Genomic DNA, 24,817 nt, shown 5'->3' with positions numbered 1-24,817 from the left:
GAGGATAAATCCAGGAGAGACAGGCTTGGAAGCAGGAGGAGTTCCACAGCACAAGGGACCATCGGGGATATTTTTTTTGGCTTCAGCCCCGAGGGCACAGAGATGGATTTCACTTGGCCAAGCTGCAGAAAGCAATTAAGGAGCAGGCTGCCTTCCCCTACCAGTGGAGGAGAAAAGTTTCCTGCTGCAGCCAAACAACTTTAACAAATCAAACAGTTTGCCAGGGAAGATCTTTGCCAGGGAGGATCTTCAAGCCTCTTGTTAGAGGAGTAGAAAAGCAACGCTGAGCTGAAAGGCAGGGCAGTAAATGTCATTTCTCTCTGGGAAAAAAAAAAAAATCTTGGGGATCATAGGAATTGCAGCAATAGGGAAATTAAGTGTTTCAGTAGTTGAAAATAAAGAGATCAAGGACTTGCAGTGACAAAGCTCCAGGTAATGCTGCACATACCAAAAATCCTCTTGGACAGGGCTCTGGCAAAGTTTGGTTATCAGGACTCCTAAAAAACTGCTGGAAACCATCCTTGTTACCTTCCCTCCTGGATTTTTGTGGAAGTTGGGTTTCACCTTGGGCTTGAATAAATGATCCCGTGGCTTCCTCTCAAGATTTCACCTTGGCATTGAGTAGATTATCCCGTGGCTTCCCCTGCCCAAACTCCAGCCTTCCTGGAGGCAGATGGGCTGGAACCCTCCCCGCTCTCGGAGGAGAGGATGCAAACACGACCTGGCAGTCCCTGCAAGGCTCCCCCAGCCTTGTCTTTAGGAACACCCACGTGCCACTGCTGCACAAACAAAAGCTGCCAGTGTGGGAGACTCTGGGGCAAGATTCCAGCGAGGCAGGAGGAACAAACACCAAAACCAAGAGAGCAGCAGCATTTTAACAGCTTGCCTGGGAGAGTAAATATTGACTGGTTAAGGGGGAAAAGACAGCTCATCCTCCTTTTCGGTGGCACAGAGGAGGAGCCCTCCCAAGCCACAAGAACACAAAACACAAGGAAATCCCTCAGCAAATATTTCTGGAAGGTGGTACTGGATGATTGATCTGCACAACGGCAGAAGAATCCCAGAGGCTGCCTGCAGTCCCCAGAGGGGAGCTGAAAACATCCAGGGAATTCCCATGGCAGGGAAATGGGTTCTCCACACCCCTGGAGCACACAGAGTGCTCCAGCAGAGCAGGAAACCAAGCCCAGCTCCTCCCGGGGAGATGCTGGACCCTCCCTGCCCTCTTTTATCAAGGAGTCCTCTCCAGAGGTTGCAGGAATCAGCTTTTGCCTGCACCAGTTTCCCTGGGCAGAATTTGCTGTCCAAGCAGCATCAGCACTTCAGTCAGCTGAGCAGAACTGGCCAGAGCTATTTAGGGCGTGAAGAAGCGAGCACAAAAACACATCAACAGTTTTCATCACCCCTCTGGGAGGTGCAGAGTCCACAGAAACGCATCTGTGAACTCACCAGCAAAAACAACAGAGCATGGAATATCCTGAATGGAAGGGAGCCACGGGGGCTGTGGAGTGCAGCTCCTGGCCCTGCACAGACACCCCAAAATCCCACCCTGAGCATCCCTGAGAGTGGGGTCCTGGAGCTCTGGCAGCCTGGGGAGTGTGACATTCCCTGTGACCAACACCCTCTGTCCTGACACCCAGCTCAAAGCTCCCCTGGCACAGCTCCAGCCGTTCCCTGGTCACTCAGAGCTGCAAAAAATGCCCAAATTCAGTCCCCTTGCCATGCACAGCCCTTTGCTGGTGTAACGGGAGGGCCCTGCGTGGGGAAAAGCAGATTTTGGGGGCTGGAACACAGCTCTGGATCATCTGACAGCCCCAGCTCAGAGCTGCTGTTCCTGTGAATCATTCATGCAGTCAGAGCCCAGGTGACATTTCAGAGTCTGCCCTGCTAACCCTGACACTGTCGGTGAGCTCCCTGAAATCTTCTCTTTCCCTTTTGTTTAAACATTTTAAATACCTCCCTGCCTGAAAACACACTGCAGCCAAAATCCCAGCGAGTTTTTATGACGGAAAAAAAAAGGAAAATAAAAAGGTCCTGTGGTTTGTTCTGCCTTGCTCTCCTGATTTTCACAAAATGGACGAGTCAGATCACCCATTTCTCTCATAAATTATTGCTCCCTCTCACCTATTTGGGCCCAAAAAAGTGAATCTAATCCTCCTCAAGGATTCCCCCCTCCAGGCCTGTCATTGCTGGGAAGGACAAGCACAGCCCTGCATTTCCAAGCAGCTCCCACAAGTTTTTCTTTTGGACTGCCAGGGATTTCCAATGTTTGTGAGCAAACTCTGCGAGCCAGAGCCCAGGGAGCCCAAGTGAGAGGAAGCAATTAATCACGAGTTTTCCATAGAGGATGGATTATCTGTCAATAAGTGTCAGCTCTCTGGAGAAAATGAGATCCACAAATAATCCCAATTAGGCAGGGATTGTCCATCACAGCCCAGGGACATGAAGGGAGGGAGGCTCCCCCTCTCCAGCCATGGAAACCACCAGGAACACCTGGAAAATGCCTTGAACACCTTCAAAACCACCTGGAACACCTGAAACTGAAACCCCGGGGATGTCACAGCAGCAGGGACAGGTCACTGGAGGCAGAACAAGCCAGCAGCACCTCCTTCAGGGCAGCGCCTCCATCCTGAAATCCCAAATTTTACCGGCAGCAAAAGCCCCAGTTCCTCCCCCCATGCCCGGGGCTTTCACCCCTGAAACCCCGGCTCGTCCCGGTTCTCTGGAGCACGGTGCCCTCTCCCGGGAGCCCGAGGAAGAGCTGGAGCAGCCTTTCCCAGCCCGGAGTGGGGTTAAATCCCGAAGTCCCCAGCAGGGACACTCAGGATGGAAAGGAGGGACAGGAGGCAGAAAGAGCAGCCAGCGCCCAGCACAGCCTGCAGAGGAGGCAGCTGAAGGATCCCAGAAACAGCAGCTGGGATTTGCCACCCTCCCACAGCTGGAATTTGGGGGGCTCAGCTGGGGAGAAGCTCCACCAGCAGGTCAGGCAGGTTCTGGCCAAGCAGAGATCCCTTTTCCTTGGCAGCTTTGGAGAGCCAGAGAGAAAATCATGGGTATTTATAAGCAAACCTGTCTCTAAGGCAGCCGTTTCCAGAGTCTAATAATAGGGTTTGGGCTGGGTTTGCTGTGATTCAGGCAGAGCTGCTGGAGAGCTCCTGTCCCGAGAGCAGATCCTGGGAAGCTGGGAAGGAAAGGAATTGCTGGGAATTGCTCTGACCCTCTGGATTCTCACACCTGAGCACCCCTGGCACAAGGCAGGGAAGGGCTGCACCTGCTGCAGAGGAACCAGGGCTGTGGAAAAGCCACCTGTCCCCAAAATCAAGGTGAGACCACAACTGTGCCGTGCCCTGAGCACCGGGCAGGTCTCAACCCAGAGCTGGCAGTGTGAATCCACCACCAAGCCCACATCCAGAGGCCCTGGAGCTGCTTCTTGCTGACTCAAAGGGTTGGAGCTTCCCCAGGCAGCTCCCAGGGGAGGATGAAAAACAGGAAAGGTCAAAACAGCCTCGACTTTGTGCAAGGGAGAGAACAGGGCTGGGCTGGGCAGCACCTGGACAGGCTGTTCTGAGGCTGGGTAATTTCAGGGAGCAGCTCCCCACCCTGCTCCTCACTCAGAGCCTTCCCAAGCAGCTCATTCCAACACAGAATTCCTGTGTACTCCCTCCGGGCTGGACAAGGATACAGCAGTGCCACAAGGAGGAGCGCAGAGCAGCTGGGTGGGACACGGAGGAGCTTCACCCTCTCTGCAGAAAGGTGTTTGCAGCCTGTTTGATCTGTCATGTCTGACACCCAACAATTCACCTCCCCAGCAGGGTTCATGGGGCTGCAGCACAGCGAGGGACAGCACTGCCCCTGTTCCAGAGGAACAAAACTCGCTGTGTTCCTCTGGAAAACACTGACAACTCCTAATTATGGCCAAGTTATCAGCTCCCAGCCAGCACTCCAGAACAGGAATCCAAGTGGAAAGAAAGGTGGAGCAGGCACAGTGGTTTCAGTGGGTGTTCACTGCTCTGTGCCCACACCAAGCACAGGCTGAGGGCTGGCACAGGGGACAGTCACAGCAGCACAGAGCTGCTGCAGCCACTGCTGGGGCTGGTGCTTTGTTGCAGAGCAAGTTTTGGTTTGGATTTGCCAGCACCACAGCCCTGTGTGAACTCCACCGAGGGCAGAGCTGGGAGGGGGGAGATGGTGAACACAGAAGCTGCTGTCAGCTCTGCCCTCCCCAGCCAGCACTGCAGGAAAACCTCAGACTCCAGAGCTGCCACTTGGGAAGGTGAGAGCTGCCTTTCCCCAAGGTTGGCACCACTCAGACACCACCCCAAATCTGAATTTAGAGCCTCAGCTTCCAGCTGCTGCCCCGGGGAGTGGGGTGCAATGGATTCTCCGTGCTGTGACCATCCAGGTTCCAGGCAGGGCACTGGTTGTAGCACAAACATTAAAAAAAACCCTTAGTGGGGTTCAGAACCTCCTCCTGTTTCTGAGGTTTATCCTATGATTCAGCCCAGCCTTGCTGCTCATCCAGCTCCTCCTGCTCTGTCCCAGCAGGATCAGGTTGGACCACAGCCCTCCCTGCTGAGATCTGCACCCACCACCTGAACCAACACATGGATTCCCAGAGCTTTTCTGGATCCCAAACATCTAAATCTGCTCCCCAGTCCCCCAGCTCAGACCAACCCAACCCCAGGCACAGCATGGAGCAGGTGCAGAACCTCCCCTGTGCTCCATCCCATCCCATCCCATCCCATCCCATCCCATCCCAATCCCACCCCAATCCCATCCCACCCCCACAGAATTCCAGGGAAGTGAGTGAAAGCAGCTTCCTCCATCCAGCTGGTGATGCTGCATGTTTAAAAATGGAAATATAACAAGCACAGCACTGCTCTGAGGCGTGTTGGACCCACGTAACACATCCTGGCTATTCTGGGAAACAGAACTGCAACAAAAAAAAAAAAAAAATTTGATTCATCCTTCTCCTCTCTGGATGATTCCAGAATTTTTAAGATGCTGAAGTCTAGAAGTCAAAGGATCTTGAAAAAAACATTATAAATAGCAAACAAACACTTGGCTTCACAGATAACACAAACACTGATCCCATTAAACACATAATTGTCCCAGTTTGGTTTTTTCTTCCCAAAAGCACAGGTTTATCCCTGGAAATGTCTCCTGGACAGAGCAGCTTTGGCTGTTCCTCTGTGGTGCACGATGGTTCATTCCTGGAGATTCAATGCACTCCAGTTCATTGTCAGTCAGGTGTTCTTCCTCCCTTTCCCCTTGGAAAAGGAAAATTCCTAAGCTTTGTTACCTGAAACAAACCAATTCCCTGGGTGAAAGACAGCAGGTGAGGAGAGCAGAGGGTGGATGGGGCAGAGACAGAGAGAATTTGAGCTGGATTTCCCCACATTTGCAGCCTGCAGCAGAACCTCACGGTGCCACCCCCTGTTTTATTTTCCATTTTTCTCTTCTCTGGTGTAAGAGGGAACACGGGGAGCAGCAGGGATAACCCATCCATGGATTTTCCAACGGCTTGAGGCAGAGGAGCAGAGGCTGCCAGAGCTCCTCAAGGAATCCTCCAGCACCATCCTTCACTCAGGGAGCTGCAGGGGCTCAGGGGGCTGTCCAAGAGTGCCAGCAGACGCTTTGGGTGGGTTTTTGGGCTGGCCCAGGTGCGTTCCTAGCCTCCCACTTTCCTCCTGGGCTGCCTCCTGCGGGATTTCAGGATGGTGTAGTTGGCGTAGCGCGTGTGCCGCTCCGACAGCAGCGGGACGTAGAACGCCCGCAGCAGCCGCGAGGACCTGGACAAGCAGAGGGGAAAAGCAAATCCATCATCCCTTCAGCACCCAATTCTCTCCTCCTTGGTGCCACCAGAGCTGGTTGGCACCGGTTTAAGAGGCCAACCTTGTGGAAAAATCTCTTTGCCCAGGGTTTTTCTCCCGGGAAGCTGAGAAGCCTCAGAGAAAAATGAAAACAGTTTTATCTCATTTGTTTCTCCTGTGCTTTGCTCATGTGGAATGTGTTTGGAGATTGTTCACCCACAGGTGATTGTTTCACTGGATTCTGGTGTGAGTTGTTTTCACTCTTTGGCCAATCAGTTTCCAAGACTCTGAAACTCTTTCAGAGTTTTCCAAGACTCTGGAAAAAGTCATGAGTTTTCATTATTATCTTTTCGGCATTCTGTAAGTATCCTTTCTGTATTCTTTAGTTAGTTAGTATAGTGTTCTTTTATACAATATAGTATCATAAAATAATAAATTAGCCTTCTGAGAACGTGGAGTCAGATCCATCATTCCTGCCTTCATCTGGGGGCAACACAAATACAATACAACCTCGTGCCCACCGTCCATTCCCAGCAGGATTGAGGGGGAGAGAAGGCAGGGAGGTAATTACTGAGAGTAATTATGAATTCTTAAAATTATTGAGAGAAATTAAATTGAACTGTAATTATTGAAAGACATTAAATCCCAGATATCAGCAACCAGGGTGTCTTGGGGGTCACACAGCCCTGTCCTTTGGGGCACTGTGAAGGTGAAGAGCTGCATTTCCCTCCTGGAATCTCCTCTTTTCTACCCCATCCCTTTCCCCCCACGCCTCTCTGAGAAACAAAAAGCAGCTTTGATGGGCACTGGCATTTTGGAGTTTGGCTCTTGAGCCAATCTTCTGTGGAAATATTGAATTACAGAGGGCTGGGCAGCTCTAAAAGCCACACTCACCCCATGCCCTGCCAGTGCTGGGAGCTGGCATTTCACAGCCTTTCAAAAACTGGACCAGTGGAGCACGGAGGGCTTAATGATGTCTGGGTGAAATTAGCACCTTTGATTGGGTTGCTAATTGCTGGAGCTGTGCTGGCTGAGAGCATTGTGAATGAATGTATTCTCTCACTAATGGTACAGTCCGGGTTTCAGTGTGAAGTGGACAAATAAAATCCTTCAGCAGCAGCTCTGAGCTTTGTGAGGCTTCAAAAATCCGAGCAACTCATTGAAATTGGGGCTGAGGCAGAGTTTTGCTTCCTCAGCACCACAGCTTCTCTTTTTGTGTGTTTAAGATCACCTGGATGGGAAAACATCAACCTTTGCCAGCCACAAGTGTCACCCCAGTCACAGAAAGCTTGGAAAGGCAGCAGCAGCTCTCAGATTTGGACTGCTGAGTGCTCAGGGATGGCACACTCCTGCTGGTCACTCACTCCCAGCTCTGCTGCTCTGGACACCCAATTCTAGCGATTTTTTTATTTTTTTTCAGCAGAAAGAAGAATTGTGTTTTGTTTGCTTGCACTGGAGATCTTTCAAAAGCACAGCACAAAAACAAAGGCAGGAACTGCCACTGGGAGCTGCATCTCCCCAGGGGCTCCCGAGGCTCTGGCACAGCCTGGCTGGGCTCAGCTGGGCTCAGGCAGCTCCTGCACCCTCCCTGTCCCCTCCCAGCTCAGAGAGAAGGAACCTTCACCTCCTGTCACCTCTCTGTGTCAGCTCAGCCACCTCAGACAGCAGATGGCACATGGAAGGGGCTGGGTGACAGATGACAGGGAATATATTTAATGTTCTATTTGCATTTGCTGCTAAATTTGTCCCCCAGAGACAGAGTGTGTGGAGCCTTGATCAGCTCTCAGCTCCCACAGCAGGAGCAGGGCCGGGACTGCTCCAAGCTGGCTGAGCAGGGTTTGTTTTTCCAGGGTTTTTGGGCTCTGAAGGAGGCACTGCTGCAGGACAGAGCAGCTCCCAGCTACCAGAGCTGGAAGCACAGTGATCCTTGGAGCTAAGCCTGTTTCTGCCTGAATTTCAGGAGAAACAAACCAAAAACTGCTCCAGCAGTGCCAGAGGAAGCTGTTGTGGGATGGAAGGAAATCCCAAGTGAAGATGTCCTCCCTTCCCAATTCCCAGACTAACATGGACTGGCAGCACTTGGACACCTGCAGTGCTGAGATCCCTCCTAAAACTGCATTTTGTAACTTGAGTTTGGTGACAGCAGAGCTCAGAGAGAGGCAGGAGGAGGGAGCAGAGCAGGGAATGGCAGGAGGAAGCTGAACTCTGCCACAGAGCCACCTGGACAGGTCCCAGTGCCACCTGGGCAGGTCCCAGTGCCACTTGAGCAGGTCCCAGTCACATGGACAGGTCCCAGTGCCACCTGGGCAGGTCCCAGAGCCACCTGGACAGGTCCCAGTCACATGGACAGGTCCCAGAGTCACTTGAGCAGGTCCCAGTCACATGGACATGTCCCAGTGCCACCTGGACAGGCCCCAGTGCCACCTGGGCAGGTCCCAGTGCCTCCAAGGCACAAGAAGCTCATGATCAAAGCTCTCTGAAAACCCTTTAATGTCTGCACTTCCTCTGGAGGTTAAACTCTGTACCAACACATACATTTCAGAAGTAATTCAGCTACTTTAAAAACAAAAATATGGAAAACAACTGGAGGAAAACTCCATTAAAGGGAACAAGACAGCCTCTTATCAAAGCAGGGTAATGCTATGCTCCAGCAAGGTGACCCAATCATTAATTTTGCACAGAGAATTTTATTTTTTTTTATGGAAAACCCAAGTGTTTGGAGCAAGCAGACAGCTCAGCCCTAAAGAGCTGGAAAATATGTGCTCCTCAGAGGGGAGCTGTGATATATTTCCCCTTTTCTGTGCCAGATTCGGAGCATTCAGCCAATATAGAATTAAATGGACCTTGGCAAAGCAGCTTCCTGAGGAGCATAATTAGCTGGTGGCTGGGAGTGCTCTCTAATTCAATTAGCAGCACCATTTATCAGAGCCAGCTGAGATTTACATTTGCACTTGCTGACGTCAATGGGAGACTCACAGCGAGCCCCAGAAGCCTCCAGTGCAGCAGGACTGAACTGAGCTGCTGGGGTCATTGATTGCAATTTTTCATTTATTTTCACACAAAAGCTGCACTTTGGGCTGAGCTGGGGAGGTCCTTGATGGGTTTGGGGGTTGTTTTGGTTTTTTTTTGCCCCTTGCCTGCAAACCTGAAACCTCAACTCAGCTCCAAAGATAAAGCAAGGAGGGTAAAGCAGCTGTAAGAACACACAAATGTGGCTTTAAAGCAGAAATGCACATTTAAGGGCAAATCCTCTGCACAAGGAGTGCCTTTGATGCTTCAATTGCCTCGTTAATAAAATTCATTGGCCACCTCCTTCTCCCTTCCCAAAGTGCTGCCCAAATGTAGCAGCAGGTTCTCCTGGAAAATGCAGCTCATGGAAGACCTTGCCAAGGAAAGCTGTTTGTGTCAGCGAGCTGGGAACACCAGAGCCCTCCTGGGAGCTGCTCAAACATTGCCACTCCTTCCCCTGCTCTTCCCAGCCCCACTCCCTGCAGGGCCCAAGCACCAGGAAGCAATCAGGTCTCTCATGGAAAACAGGAGGGCACTGAACTCTGGGTTCGTTTCTTACAGAGGTTTTTCCAGTCTCTGTCCTGGGGTGACACCTTCGTGAGCTCTGAAGGGCTAAATCACATCCTTGTACAGCTCAGGAGGGTTCCTGTGTTTGCAGGAATGTAGGAACAACATTCCCAGTCTGACAGCCCTGGTCCCACTCCCTGAGAGCCTGGAGGAGAGCAAATCCCAGTCTGCTTCTCACAGACTCCTGGCCAGACACTCCAGCAAGGTGCTCAGTGAGCAGACAGCTCTGCAGAGCAGACTCCAGCAGGGATCTCTTCCATGGATTTTCTGGTGCTTAGTAAAGGTGTGGCCCTGCTGACTGCCTCTTCTCTCTGCCAGCTTTCATAACATTTTTCAGAGCTCATCCCCCCTGATGATTTATACCTGTCTTGAATGTGCCTGGGACAGAAGAGAGTGAAAAGTCTCCTGGGAGGAGGTGACATCCACCTCATTTCTTTGGAAAGCAACCACAAAAAACATTGCTTCAGCAGGAAGCTTTATAAAGAAATTGTTTATTTCTTTATAAAAATATTCCTTCTCACCACCCTCCTCACAGACTTTCAACTCTAAAACAACTTAGGTCATAAATTTTGCAAGCAGGAGTTTGACAAAGGCTCTACTTTGCTGGGAGAGCAGTAGAAAGCTGGCATTTACCCACGGATCTCTCCTCCCTGTCCACTTTTGCCAACAGAAATCCCAGACTGCCCCTATCCCTCCCTCTCCAAAGTGCAAATCCTACCTGGAAGCATCAAGGAATGGCTTGTAGGCAATGGTCACCCACTCCTCTCTGTTGGAGGAGTACCTTGGCTCCCTGGGGGTCTCTGTTGCTGTGTCCAAGTCCACCAGGTAGTGGCATTTGGAGATGTCAATCTGCAGGAACACAGAAGTGCTGGGATTTATTTCCTGTGGGTTTGCTTCTGCGCTCATTCACAGCAATCACAAGAGGGCTGCATTCCCAGCAGCAGGTGAAATGCTTTGTGCAGGACACAGGTAACATAATTTGAAGGTTTTCAACCAAAACCTTTGTGGGGGAATCCAGCAGGAGACATCATTATGAAACCTCCTCCTTCCTGCTGGGAATCCTATGTCTTATCCTGCCTTACTCCCTGAAACTCTTCCTTGAGGGATTTCAGCTCACTCTCCCACAAAATTGTACTGCCAACTTCCTTGGCCATGCTTGAGATCCCTTTTCTGAAGCACCTTTGGGGTTTAATGTAACAATTTAGGCTGGAAACAATTTAATTAGCTGGATAGCAGATGGCTCTGTGGCATCACAACTGAGTGGCAAATGAAATTACACCACAGGAAACGCAGCTGAGGATGCTGAATCCACTTCTTGCTCTGTGTGAGAGGAACATTCCAGGCCCTGGGAGAGGCTCTGGCTCATTAGCAGAAGGACTCCCAAGCCACTAACCAAGTTTATCTGGAAGTGATGTAGAATCATTCAGAGAAAGACAAGCTGCTGCCTCAAGGACCTCACTTGTCTCAGCCTAAATGCCACCCTAAAAGGGCTGGGACTCTAAATTCCAGGTGCAAGCCATGTTTCCCTTGTATTTTCACACGTTACAGTGAAGCCAAGGATGATATTCCTCCTGCTCTGAAGGCCAACATGGCACCTCTGCATTGATTTGGGGATTTACACAAGACTTGGGTGATGCACAGACCTTGAAATGAAAGAAAGGAACGAGTTCTACTGAACAAAGCTGCGAGGGATTTCTAAATTACATCCTCTCCTCTTCTGTTCCCCTTTCCTTTTCCCCCTCCCACTCTTTATTTGATACCACTGCTCTGCCAAGTGGAGGAGAGCTGAATTGGATCCCCTGCTGGCTGACAGGAGTGGGAACAGCCCAGAGCTGGAGCTAAGGGCACATCTGCTGCTGCCATGGGGTCTGGATGGTGCTGGAAGTGAAGAGAAAAGTGCTTAAAAAGCCCCTTCTCTGAAGGCAGCTGCTGTTAGCAGCTTTCAGGCCTAATCTGCTGGTCCTGCTTGGATGTATCTTGGGAAGAATAATATTCCTTATCTCTTTCTTAGCACTTTCAGAGACAAATGCACCTCCCCAGCTGGGCAAGTGCAAGGTAAGTGCAGCTCGATGTGATTGAGGAATGAGAGATTGCAAAACAAGATCAAATCACTCTTCCCCCAGTGTCTCATAGCAACAGGAACACCGAGGTTCCCTCTTCCATTTCCAAGCAGAGCAGTAATAGATACTTACACCTGAAACAGTGAGATCACAGCCATTAATGGTTTTATCCATGGCTCAGATAATCCTCCTGAACCATTTGTTTTCTCCCCTTTAAATGACCAACAGCCTCGTGCTATTTAGAATTATCCCCTCTCACAGTCCTGTGCAGTTCTTGCTAATTATTATTCTACTTTTTAAAAAATCTGAATATGCTCTTACTCACTAAATCTGGGGAAAGATCTTAATCTCTTGGGGTAATTAGCAGGTCAAAAGTAAGAGTTTTAAGCCCCTGTTTAATTTCAGATTTCTCAAGTCCCAGGCCCTTGAGCTTGCATGAGAAATAACAAAGTTGTAGGGTGACATTAAGGAACAAGCATGAAACAAAAGTGTGTTTTGCTCTATTAGTCACAGGCTGTAGCAGCCAGCTGTCTGTGCTAAAAATAAGCCCCAGTTAAAGATTTCATAAATTAAATGCACTGCAGCAGACAGCTCCTCTCAGGTGGGAAAACGCCTCCTTCCCATTTCCAGTAACTGCATAATGAGCCTCAAAATAAGAGTTTTAACCCACAAGACTGCCAAGACTGAACCTGTTAGTAATTTTAAACATGCCAGCTAGCAATAATTTTAAGACATTCCTATCTGTGCACTGGTTTTGTTCAATTCAACCAGGAAATAAATCAATAATACCAATATACATTATCTTAGCAGATTCCCACTAACGCAATTAAGTTCCAAATTAAGTTCCTCCTCCTCAGTTGAAAATATGATGAATAGTTTTATATTTAAAAAGAAATAAAAGAGGAACATTTCAATTCCTGCTCAGTGACAAATATTTTCTGTGGGGGACTTCAAATTACGCATTCCTGTGATCACATTAACACACTACACTAAACCCAAAACTGCAATAATTAGGAGTTCTTACTTCTGCTGCTTCTTTTATTACCATGATGTCCTCAAACTGGCAGATGAAAGGCAAACAGAAGCCACTCACAAGAATGGGGAGATTTTCAAGTGCTGCAGAGGGACCAGTTTTGCTTTGGAACTCCCCAGGAAGCAGAAATGGGGAGATCCACTGTGAGGCACTGCATTAATTGAAATTACCCAGCGAGGCAAGGGAAAGAAAGCAGGAACAAATCCTTACATATCGAGATGGCTCCTCCTTGTTCTGGTCGTTCATGTCTGCAGGAATGATCCTGGTGGCCAAGGGCCCCTTGGCAAAGGGTTTGGGCAGCTGGCCCCGGAATTCTGACAGGATGAACTGGAGCTGCCAGCTGCAGGGAACAGGGAGAACACTTTGTGTGAGAGCACCAAAACCAGAGCCAAGGACACCATCCCCAGGCACACCAGAGCTCCCCAGGAACTTGTGGCCAGTGTGCTGATGAAAAACCTTCAGAACCCTTTATTTGGATACTTTCAGCACCAAAACCAGAACCAAGGACACCATCCTCAGGCACACCAAAGATTCCCAGGAACTTGTGGCCAGTGTGCTGATGAAAAACCTTCAGAATCCTTTATTTGGGTGCTTTAACACTGTTTATGCCACTGCTGGTGACACCAGAGATCCAAGCTCCTGAGGGTTCCCCACACCCACTATTCTGCCCCTCATTACTGCGCCCTCGTTATCCACCTCACCTAATTGCACCTTTCCCATGGCAGCACTCACTTGTCTGGCAGGAGGAAGCTGCTGGGGAACCTGTGCCACTCCTTTCCCACACAGACATGGACTGGCCTCCCCTCTGGCACCGTGTGGATGCTGGGGTCAGTGGCAATCCTGTGGAATTCAGGGTACAGGTCCAGGGGCCCGTGGTAGCCTGTGGCAGGCAGATCATAATTAAGGTTAAAGTAAGAGGGGTATTTAATGAAAGCCTACAAAAATTGTTTCATGTATAAATTTTTAACTGATAACTCAGTGAATAAATGAACTGGTCTGTGCTAAGAAGTGGCTGGATTCAAAGCTTCCCCTCTTAACCTTAGTGCCCCTGCCAATTTTATTCACATTTCCCTGTTCTGGCTGTCAGTGGCCACCAAAACCTCAAAAAATACTGATGAGGTGGAAGGCTCTGATTCCAGGAATGTCCAATCCATTTCTATTAAGGATTCATGCACCTAATTCATGTTTTACACAAGAAAATGCTTTTCCTATAGGATAACCTATTTGAAAGCTGAACTATCTGCTTTAATACCAGGTTTTAGATCAGTGGAGTTGTACTGGTGGAAGATGAAGAGGATTTTTAAGTGATGCAATTCTGGTGACCCATTCATACACACATATGGATGAATGTATAATTAATAATTAATGAATGGTGACCAGCAGAACTTATTCCTTCCCCTGCAGCAACAACACCCAAACTTCTCGAGGTTCCTGATTTGCACAGCACAATTTCTGCAGAACTGAGCCCAAGAGGCAGGAGAGCAGAGGGCAAACAAGAAATACCAACCTTTGAATAAGGCAACAGAGCGTGACAGTGACAAAAGGCCAAAGAGGAGGACAGTCCCCAGGGCCAGCCAGTTGGAGGACACTGTGTAGTGTTCCAGGCGGTAGCGCTGGAAGATGAAGTGGTAACATTTCTCAGGGAAGAGATTAAAAAAAAAAGAGAGACAATATGAAGTTACTCCAAGTCTGATCCATTCAGCAAAATTCTCATTTTTCACAAAGCTCTTACAACAATGCATCCCCCACCAGATCTTTGGGCTTTTTAAACTCAGAGCCATCAAAATGTACAGAAATTCAGAGGGTTTAGACATATTTCAGTGAAAATTTGGGGTATTTCAAGAAGTTTTCAGCTCTTTTCCCTAGGAAGGCCTCTGGACCTAAAGTGCTCTCTCAGGGGCTGCAGCTTGGTTGCTCCCAGGTGAACCAGGGGCAAGGGTCCCTTTCAGACAGCTCTGCAGAAGTTCCCTGCAGACTCACCTGATTTTCCATGCTGGACTGAATTCCTGCCTAACACAAGCTCCATGACCCAGATTTCCAGAGTGACCTCTGGTTGTTTACCCTGCCTGCACAAACCACAGCTTTGAAGTGAATAAAACACCACAGAGCACATTCTGCATCCAGCTTTAAACACAAGTCACTCTGAAACTGATAAAAGAAAAACTGATAAAAGAAAAATTGATAAAAAGAAAATTTGTAAAAGAAAAATTGATAAAAGAAAAATTGTAACTCTCAGTATCCTTTAGGTTTGGTTTTTTACAATTAAAAAGCCTTTCTGGGAACAGCCAGGAGGAAACACATCCAGTCCTTGCCTTGGTGCCTCCCTGCTGTTCTGCAGGAGTGGTTATTCACTCCCTACCCTCAGCTGGTTTGTTTCTCTTGTCCTGTTTGCATTTTGCTCATAACATCCAAGAGGGGGAGAATGACAAACTTGTCCTGCTGGTGGGCAATCAGTTCCAGATTCTCAGCTGGATGCTCCATACTGGGCAAAATGTCATCAAACAGTGGCAAAATATGCAAGAAACGTACACGAAACTTTCCTCAAGCCATATTCACAATGAAAATAAATGAACATTGCTCTGTGATGCTCTGAGAGCACAGAGGAATTCTCAGTCAGAGCCAGAAAATTGGTGCCATTCCAGGCTGGATCCTCTGTGAAGGCAAGGACTGGAACTCCTGTGGGAGTGAGTGGAGATGCAGAGTGAGAACAGCACCTGAAGGATGAGGGACTGAGGGGTGAGCAGGAATTCCAGCAGTGCTGCACAGCAGGGTGAGGCCAAACAGCTGGAACAGGCTCCAGCAGGGACTCCTGGCTGCATTCCTGAGCCTTTTTAACAGCAGGAGATTAATAATTCTGAGCTTTGGGAAGGTTTATATCAGTCTCTATTAGTGCTTTGCTCTGTGAAGTGTTTCAAGTGATGTTTACTAAACATCCAGGTTTTGGCTCTTCCAAATGTTCAATGCAATCCCAACATTTAAACGAGATCCCTTTGCCTTTTTTCAACCCAGTGAGGGAGGGATTCCTTCTGAGACACATCAAAATGCATCTCCTGCACACCCACATTCCTGCCCTTGGAGCTGAGCAGCCAAGGAGGCACAATTCCATCAGCACGTTACTGAACCCTCAGGGAATCTCTTGGATTTTGGGTGGTGTTGGCACTACAGCATCACAGCTCCAAGAATTCCCACTTGGGACTGGAGATCAACTCAAAATGGTCATGAAATAATGGCTGGGAAATATTCTCAGCTATTTATTAAAAACCACTGGAATTTACCTGAAGAGCAGAGAGAGCCACAGCACCAGAGAGACAGATGAGGGGATAGATGGGGAAGAGAAATCTCTCTTCTTTGTGGGGCTGGCTGAAAAAAATCAGGATCCAGATGTACATGGGAGCCAGGGTCAGCCAGTAGGGACGGCCCAGATTCTGAACTGGAAGAAACAAAACCTCAGCAAAGGAGTAAAGCAAGAATTCCTTCTCTAGCAAAATCCCCTCTCCCACCCAAAGCCCACTCTGGAGACCCAAACACGCCCTGCTCTGAGCACCCCTGCTGCTAAAACCCAGGTAACACACCCAAAGAGCCAGCAGGGCATTTTCCTCAGAGGATTTTTGCAAATTCCTACAATACTGACAATTCCAATGGCCTTAGGAAGAGGAAAAGCAGAAAATAAGTGTTAGTGGATCCAAGAAGACACAAAACCCATCAGGAAGTGCCAGGTCTGAAGAGGCAGACAGGAGTGCTGGGTTTCCTGCTGGGCATTGTACACACCAAGATCAGAAAGGGCCTCCTCAGGAGCTCCCCTTCCCCTCCCAAATGCTTGTTTAGATCCTGAAGTTTGCCCAACCTTCAGTGCCTCATTACAAAAATAACATCAGGAGAGGTCTCTCAGGCGCCTTCTGCTTAACAGAGGAAATAACTGATTCAAAAATAACAACAATTACCCTGAATTTCAGTCACACTGAGGAGGGCTCTACACTGCCTGACAATTTTCAGTCCCTCTCCTACCCCTTGCTACTCCCAACAGCAGAGTTAAGCAATTAAGCCAACGGCATTTCACAGACAATAAGAACAAAGCACTTGGCAGAGTCGCTCCTGCTGCTCAGAACAAGAACACCAAGTGAACAGCAGGAAATCTTGCATTTACAGGAGCCCCCACTGAGCTTTTACTGCTTTCTGAGAGTTTGTCACTCACAGCCAAGGAACAGATATAAGCAAACATCCCTTAACATACATTTTCATCGAGGATTGTGTTACTGTTTGTTGTAGTCAGTAAAAGAAACCAGAGAGAGAGCAAAGCACTGACTGGACTGATGAATCTGGAGGCTGCTGCTGAGCCTCGATGACTCTTCCTTAGGAAAACAGCAGAGAAGAATTTACACTTCCTCTGGAGTCACTTACAAGTGTCATGTGTTCAAACTGATGTCATTTTATTCAAGAAAAAGCCCAGTGTGAAGCAGGGAATATTCTGGTTCCTCTATTTTTTTTTTTAACTCTCAGTATATCCACACCCACAGGGACACTTCCCAGAGAGGGCTCAGTCCTGGCAGCTGAAAAACCCACAGTGCCCAGAACAGTCCAGCTTCAATCCCAAAAGGTTTCTACCCATTTCCAGCTGCAGACAAGATGGGAACAACACCAGGTTCAGCTTCCTTCCCCTTCAGGACTATTGACTGGGCCATTCCTGATGCATTAAATGTCACAATGAAGCTGAGGAACCACACACCTTGGCAGGCTTGCTTTTTTTAATACATTTTTCCTCTTGAGGTGGAGGCAAGGAACAATCCTGAACTCTAATGAGCTCCAGAACTTTCCTGCTGCTCCAAAGGCTCTCACTGCTCCCAGTTTCACTTCCAGAAAGGAAAAGCTGCTCTTTGACAGGCAAACCCTGCCAGCTGCCCTGCACTCACCACGGAATTTCTGCAGCAGACACTCCATCAGACAGGTCAGAGGCAGCACGAGCAGGGCCAGCACAAAAACCACATTGAAATTCAGAAAGCCATTGATGAAATAGAAGTACCAGGGTTCTGTACCTGAAGGGTGAGAAAAAAAGGAAAAAAGAGGTTTAAAACACAAGCATGAATGATGGAACAGCAGCTTTGGCCCTTCTTTGCCTGACACAGCCCACCAGAGCAGCTCACACTCCCACCTGCCCAAGAAACTTCATTGTCTTCCTGCTCAGAAATTATTTTTCTCCTTATTTTTTCCCTGAGGGTGAAAAATAGTCAGTATTACATCTGCTGCTCATGACTCCCAGAGCACTCCAACAGCCAGCAGAACTCTGTGACACACAGCTCACCCCTGCATTCAGAAGGACAGCAAGGAAGCAGAGGTGGAAACTTGACCCCAAATTCATTCTTTCTTTCTAACTGCAGAGGAGTAACACAAAACCACACAATGTCATGTAATTCTGGAGTGAGGATGTTCATTCTGGGTTGGCAGGAACAGAAAAGGTACCAAAAAGGATTAAGGAGGAAAGGAGTTTGTATTCTCACTTCACCCCAACAAAGACTCTGCCACTAAATGCTGGTTTTGGTCCCTCCTTAGACTCAGCACTATTTAAATGTCCCAAATTCAGCCTGTTCTGACACAAACAGGAGCCAGGCAGCTCTGCCTCCACACTTGGGAACTGGCTGCAAGCTCTGGAGGATGTAAACTGAAAGAAACTCCAGTCCAACTGTCATTTATTTAGACTCTTAATTCAGGATGCTTAAAGCCCTTAACAATGAGGAATGCCAGTTCCTCTCCACACATTTCCCACTCTCTCAGTGTGATTAGCTCAATCAGCCAGTAAATGACACGCGGGGGCTTTAATCACTGCACTGTTGTGACATGTGTCACATGCCACAGCAATTTCCTGCAATCAGAGCCACTTACATCGGGTCCGTGTTGAAATTAATCAGACAACTGAATAGCAGCAAGGAAAACCCAAAAGCTCTGCAGCTCCTGCAGCTAAAAAAAGGGAGAAGCTGCACTGGGAGTGTCACAAACATGGCACTGGAGTCACTGCTTGGCCAAGCAGCTTGGGTTTATGGAGGAAAGCCTGAGTTGTCAGCTCTGAAAGCAAACAGCAATTATATAAATAAGTTTTAAATCTTTGAAGGTAAGTTCAGGGACCATCCTGTCACCTTTCTGGCTGTGATGGAAAGCAAAGGGAACTCACCCTGAATTCACCTCTCCCTGCTCTGGTTTCAGATTTGGCAGCCTGGGGGTCAGGAGTGAAGGACACTTCACGAAACACAACTCCTCCACGATCCATACAGCCCAGATAACACTGCTAATAAACAGATCAGCTGCTCTGAAGCACAGCTTTCACCAAAAAAAAGCTGCTCGCTCACATTTTTTTGCAGTGTGACTGAATTGCCCAGAAAAAAAAGCACCAGAGCCTCCCCTCTTTCTCCAAGGAGAGATTTTCTTCTCTCTGAGAGGCTAAAAAAAAATGAAAAGGGGGAAAAAAGGAGAAGAGAACAGTGCACAGCAGGCAAAGAGCACCAGGCTGGCTCACTGGTGACGCAGCCATTCAGAGGCACTCAGGCTCAAAGCCTCCCAGGGCAGAAGGGTTTTTATTCCTCTTATCCACATGGCTCAAGGTGAACTGAGACAGAACTGCAGCCTCAAAAAGGAACAACCCCACTGCAGGCAAGAAATCCTGGCCCAGAACAACATCTTTGATGCAGGGAGGGGCACTGAGAACTCTCCACGCTCAGGGTAATGGGAATATGCTTGCAGAGCAGGAGAGGAGCTGGAGAATCCTTCCTGCAAGGATCCACATCCCAGACTGGGCAGGTGTGGGATACAGGAGACAGACTGGTGGAGGCAGTGGGAAAGGAACAGCAGGCAGCTCCTGGCACGGTGCTTCCATGGGGAAAACCAGCTGGAAGCACTGTCAGACCCCCAGTGAGAACAGGCTTTGAACTCTGAGTCTGGGAACGGCCCCGGGAGCAATTCCAGAACTCAAACTCAGGAGTGAATCAAATTTAGCCACGCTGCACCTTGACCACAGGAATGGTGAGGGCAGCTCAGGCCAGAGCTGTAAAAGAGGTTTAGGACAAGAAGCCCCACCCTGGGCTGAAGCCTGAGTGCAGGAACTGCAGCTGGCAAGCAGTAACTAAGCTGCAATAATTTGGTCATGAGTCACAGCCCTCATTCTGATTCAGTGCTGCTACAATGAACAGTCTGCTCGCTGCATTTCATTTATTCTCACTCTGCTCAAGAAGCAGGGCTCCACAGAGAAAGGTGTCACATGAACAGCTCCAGCATGTTCCACCCAAGCTGAATAAAGCTTTCCAAAGTGGGACAAAACTCTGGTCACAAATTATGACTTCTTAGAATGTAAGGACACAAAAACACCCCAAAGCCTCAGAAACAGGGATATACTCTTGGCAGCTATTTTCCCTTGGCTGTAGAAACCTAATCACTCCAGGGAAATATTAATTGCACAGACAATATTTATGTAGAGGGAGGATATTGCTAAAGACAGAAGAAAAAAAAATTAATTGAACCTTGTCTCAAAAATACTGCAGTGCTTACACTGGAGATGATCTGGGCTGGTGACTCTGCCCCCATCATGTGAACGTTGGGAAATCCCAGCTTCCAGAGCCAAGAGGGATTGGCCAGCCTTTCATCTCCCCTGGCAGTGTTATTTTTCCCCAGTGTTTTGAAGCTCTCTAAACACACAGCGTTGTCCTGGCCACACTGCATTAAAGAGCAATTCCAGGCAGGCTCTTTTACTAGCCCGAGGATGTTGTATGAATGTCACTGTGAATAAAACTCTTCAGGACAGATTGGTCCCTGGAGCCTTCTGCAAACAACTCATGCACCAGTGTGGAAAAGGTCAGGCACAAGGCCCTGCCAAAACCTATCAGAGACAGAGCCTGGAGTTTACTTACACAAAACTTCAGCCCCACACTTCAGAGCCTCCCTGCAGAGCCCAAGAGCCGTGGCAGAGCAGCTGCTGTCCTGCTGTGCCAGGCACAAGTGACAAATCAGCACTCACACCACCCAAAACAGCCCCTCAACCCAAGCAGCAATGCCAGCTGCCAGAGAAAGCCTTGCTGCTGCTCACCACTGCTGAGCCCCTCTGGAACAGCTCCTCGGGCCTCAGACAGAGCACAGAGGTGGTGCAGGCATCCTCTGGTCTCTGCCAGCCCTTCTGAAGCCCTGCTAGAATTAATTTCCAGCTCTAAAGGTGCAGGATATGGACAGAAAGAAGCATGGATTCTGCACCACTCCTCACTTTCCCAAAGTTCTGCAGCCTGACTGCGAGGAGCAGCAGCCAGGAACAAGATTCAAGCTGACAAACACACACAGCCACTTGTGCACAGCCAGTGAGACACCTCCTGGCAGTTTCACAGGAGTGGAAAGTGAACAAAAGCAGCACAACTCCCAGCGTGGAGGAAGCGGGAGCGCATTGCCAGCTCGACAGAGACATCCCGTGTCCAGAAGCAGCAGCTGCAGCCCTTGGAGCTGGCAGGCTGCTTTTGCTTTAGGGCACGGCACAAAAAGCACTGCCAATCAAGGGCCAGGGCAGCCAGGAAACCTCGGGCTGCCTCCCTGGCTTGTAATCCCAAACTCACCGTAGAGATCAGGCCCGTGGGGGGTGAAGACATTGTACAAAACGATGTTGAGAGGTGCCACCACCAGCTTCCCATAGTAATAGCTGTCCACCACCACCAAGGGCACCTGGAAGAAAGCAGATTTTGGTTCAAGTGCCAGCAGCTCCAGCAGATTTTCCTAAAGTAACTCATCCCTTCTGTTGCCATCCATTCCCTCTTTGTGCTGTTACAGGCACTCACCAAAAACAGGATCAAGGACACCACACACCAGTTTAGGAAACTTTTCCACCTCTTCTTCAGGATCAGTAAGTCAAAGGCAATAGGAAGCCTGAAAGAGAGACCAGCTGTCAGCTGGAGACTTTGAGAACCCCACTGCAGCTTCTGCTGCCCCTTCAAAGCAAGAGACAACCACCACTCCACTGGCCTCTGCTCCTACTCCAGATTCATCATCCAGCTCAGGTTTTACCCATATTAATGCCAGGAAATCTGCCCAGCTGAGCTGTTCAAAAGCCAGGAAGCCTGTACAATGATCCTGGGCTAAGCTGGCAGCTCAGTGCCTGCTGGTTCTCCCCAGGCAGGTGAAAAGCACCTGAGGAAGGGCAGAAAGTGCTCCTTACCCCAGAGCTGCGCTGAAGGGCCAGCCCAGCAGGGCTCCAGCAGCCACCCCCAGCACTGCCACCGAGGTCCTGTCCATGTACCAGCCCGTCATGGCCACCACCGTGGTGTACATGCAGAAACTGCTGGGCAGGAAAGCTGCAACACAAAGGGATTAAAGGTCAGCACGGCTTCCCCACACTTCACCCAACACCTGCAGCAAGTCTTACAGTGGCTGGGAAAACAGGTACAGCCAGCCAGAGGGGCCAGCACACAAAGGCAAAGTGCCAAAGTGTCAGCCTCCTTCCTTGGAACAAAGCATGTCCAAGGAAGGCAGGCCAAGAGCCTGTTTAAAAGGCACAGCAATATTAAAAAACAGGAGGCAGCAACAGAAACAGGCCTGGAAATTGTAACACAGAGAACAAAATTTGAATCAACGCTTATTCTGCCATGAGAATACAACAGAGAGTACCCTGGAGATGTGATTTTCTTCTCTCTGAACCTTTGTTAGTGCCAGTGCCAAGCCAACTCACCTGCAGAAGCACAGAACATCCCCGTGCTGAGCACTAGGAAGGCCAACATCAGCCTGCTCACGTGCAGCCCAAACTTCTTGCACACAGCCCTGGGGAAGCAGCAGAGAAACAGGTACCACAAAATAGCCCCAGGGCAAGAATCAGCAGCACCAAGGCATGCAGAACCACAAACAACCCATGGAGCAGCCTGAGAGATCTGGGCTGGGGGATTCCCAACACTCAGCTGCTGCCTCAGGCCTGGGATTTCAGACCCTGAGTTACCCCAGTGCAAAACTCTGGGTGGGGCCTGGCTTCTCCCAGCTGTGCTTGTGCAAATCTCAGGAGCTTGTGGCTGCACTGCTGCACACTTCCATCCATCCGTGATCCCCACCCCTCACAAAACCCCACCATGCAAAAAAAGGCACAGTTCATCTCTTCAAATCAGAATGTGGATGAGAAAATTCCTGTCAGTGCTCTGGTTTAAGGAGATGAACTGTGGCTTCCGACAAACAAAAAACTCATGCAGGGTAGTGGCTTGAGCATCAGGAATCAAGAGGCAGCAGGTAAAAATAAAATTCCAATTTAGACAAAATAATTGCATGTTAGGGCTACTGATTTTAGTGGCTGTAAACAGCACTGGCAGAGAGATTACAGACAGCAGCAATCAATGTGTTCCAGTCAAATTCACTGTGATAAGCAAACACAGCACCAGACTCTCCTCAGTCTGCAACACTCCCACCCTGCTTGCTGCCAGCAGTGAGGAAACGAGTGCAGACAACAAAATGCTGGAGTAGAGGTGTGGGTGGGAGATCTGGGAGTGCAATTTTGTCCTAATTGCGGCGTTCTGACCAACATCTCAGTGAGTTATCACGAGAACATGCATTTTCTCATCTACACACGAGCCTCAAAGCTTATTTCCTGTGGCAGGAACTGTCCCTGGCACTCACACTGCTCCCACACATCCCCTGCAGACACTCTGACACTCACTTGTAGAAGTAGAGTTCACAAATGCAGCTCAGGAAGGCCAGGAAGCATCGCAGGAAATAGAAGATGAGAACCTAGCAGACACAGACAGAGTCTGAATGAAGCACAGGACACAAAATGGGCTTGTAAAACATCAGGGGAAAGCCACAAACCCTTGGAAATCCTTCCAGGGAGGTCAATGTTTGTCAACAAACCAGTTTTATAAACATGAAGTCAATTTAAACCATGTTTTATAAACACGAAGTCAATTTCAACACCAAACCAGGCAGCCATTTCCCACACACGAAATGTACATTTCATCCTCACAAAAGCAGCTTCCACACACGAAATTTACCTTGTTGGTTTGCAGAACCCTGGCATGGAACCAGGCTGGCAAGGCATGGAGCCACAGGTAAGCATAGGAGCGGATGGCGTAGGCAGGAGAGTACTCCCATGTCTGAAACCCCTTCCCATAAATGAGGTAGTGTGTCTACAACAGAGATCAAACAAATACATTAACAAGCAGCACACAAAGCAGAGAGTTTTCCACAAAGCAGACAGTTTCCAGAGCAAAATATTTCTCATTGAAACAGAAGGATCAGCACGAGGCTCTAAATAAATCTGCATTTGCACAAGCCAGCTGGAAAGTGAAACAGAGAGCACAAGGTCCTAAATAAATGGGTATTTGCACAGGCCAAATTCAAATTGCCAATCCCAAGGGCAGGAAGGGACTCACCGGCTCCCAGTAGTTAAAGGTCTCGTCACAATCCGAGATGTTGCTCAGCAGAGCTGCACAGAACCTGGCCGAGATGAGACACTTGAAAGCTGTTGATCCTTCAGGGGCCCAGACGTGCCCTGCTTTGCTCCCGGATGATCTAATCCAAAAGGGAAGGGGGGGGGCCCCGGTGGCCCCGGTAGCCTCAGCAGCCCCGGTGGCCTCAGCAGCCCCGGTAGCCCCCGTAGCCCCGGTCGGCCCCAGCAGCCTCAGCAGCCCCGGTGGCCCCGCTCCGACCCCGGCAGCACCCACTCGTTCCGCGCCTCCTCGCTGCCCCCGGGCTCGGGCCGCCGCCCCGCCGCGTCCCCGCCGCCCGCCCGCGGCCGCTGCCGGGCCCCCTTGGCGGCCATGCCGGGTACGGGCAGGCAGCGCCCGCCGGCCGCCGCGGCCGGGCCCGAGCAGCTGCGGGAGCGCGGCCGAAGCCGCCGCCGCCATCACGGGTGTGGGCAGCGCGCTCCATGCGGCGGCGGGAGAGCGACAGGGACAGGGATCGACTGAGGGACAGGGACAGGGACCGAGACGGCGATAGGGACCGCGACAGGGAGAGTGCTGCCCCACACACCGGGGTCCATCACCCATCTTGTGTCCATCGCCCACCCGGGTCCATCACCCACCCGCCCGGTCCCTGTCCTACACACCCGGTCCCGTCCCTCACCTCGTCACGTGCCCTGCTTTGCTCCCGGATGATCTAATCCAAAAGGGAAGGGGGGGGGCAAAAAATTACAAATATGCAGCAGGAAGACTCAGCAATGAGATCACGGCTCACAAGGTGACAGCGAGCAAGGTGACACGGCTCACAAGGTGACACCCTCAGAGGGCTGAGGGTGGCATTAGGAGATGGGGATGCCAGCCCCTCACAAGGGGCAGCACAGCACCCCCAAAGCAGCCGGGCCGGGGATGCTCCGGCACCGTCCCCACAGCACGGACCGCCCGTGTAAAACC

General features: G+C 49.7%; 1 protein-coding gene across 3 annotated transcripts; it reads right to left on the bottom strand.

Moving 5' to 3' along the window:
* Positions 1 to 4,958: 4,958 nt before the first annotated feature.
* Positions 4,959 to 24,258, bottom strand: ALG9 (ALG9 alpha-1,2-mannosyltransferase). Of its 3 annotated transcripts, none has more exons than XM_041471412.1 (15): positions 24,128 to 24,258; positions 23,837 to 23,975; positions 23,456 to 23,590; positions 23,125 to 23,195; positions 22,159 to 22,247; positions 21,649 to 21,784; positions 21,272 to 21,359; positions 21,053 to 21,158; positions 17,387 to 17,509; positions 15,755 to 15,909; positions 13,987 to 14,116; positions 13,212 to 13,359; positions 12,690 to 12,819; positions 10,105 to 10,235; positions 4,959 to 5,789 (listed from the first exon to the last, which is right to left on the bottom strand). In XM_041471412.1, the coding sequence occupies exons 1-15, from the start codon at positions 24,223 to 24,225 to the stop codon at positions 5,669 to 5,671; spliced, it is 1,800 nt and encodes a 599-aa protein (XP_041327346.1). In that variant the 5' UTR covers positions 24,226 to 24,258; the 3' UTR covers positions 4,959 to 5,668. The 3 variants fall into 3 exon arrangements, with proteins under 3 accessions (XP_041327346.1, XP_041327347.1, XP_041327348.1); XM_041471413.1 differs by having other exon boundaries at positions 13,987 to 14,092; XM_041471414.1 differs by lacking the exons at positions 22,159 to 22,247; positions 23,837 to 23,975; positions 24,128 to 24,258 and having other exon boundaries at positions 23,456 to 23,522.
* Between the last annotated feature and the right edge of the window lie 559 nt (positions 24,259 to 24,817).

This window comes from Pyrgilauda ruficollis, unplaced genomic scaffold (assembly GCF_017590135.1).
Source record: "Pyrgilauda ruficollis isolate IOZ18807 unplaced genomic scaffold, ASM1759013v1 scaffold268, whole genome shotgun sequence".
In the NCBI taxonomy this organism is placed as follows: domain Eukaryota; kingdom Metazoa; phylum Chordata; class Aves; order Passeriformes; family Passeridae; genus Pyrgilauda; species Pyrgilauda ruficollis.
This window is presented reverse-complemented; position numbering and strand designations above follow the sequence as displayed.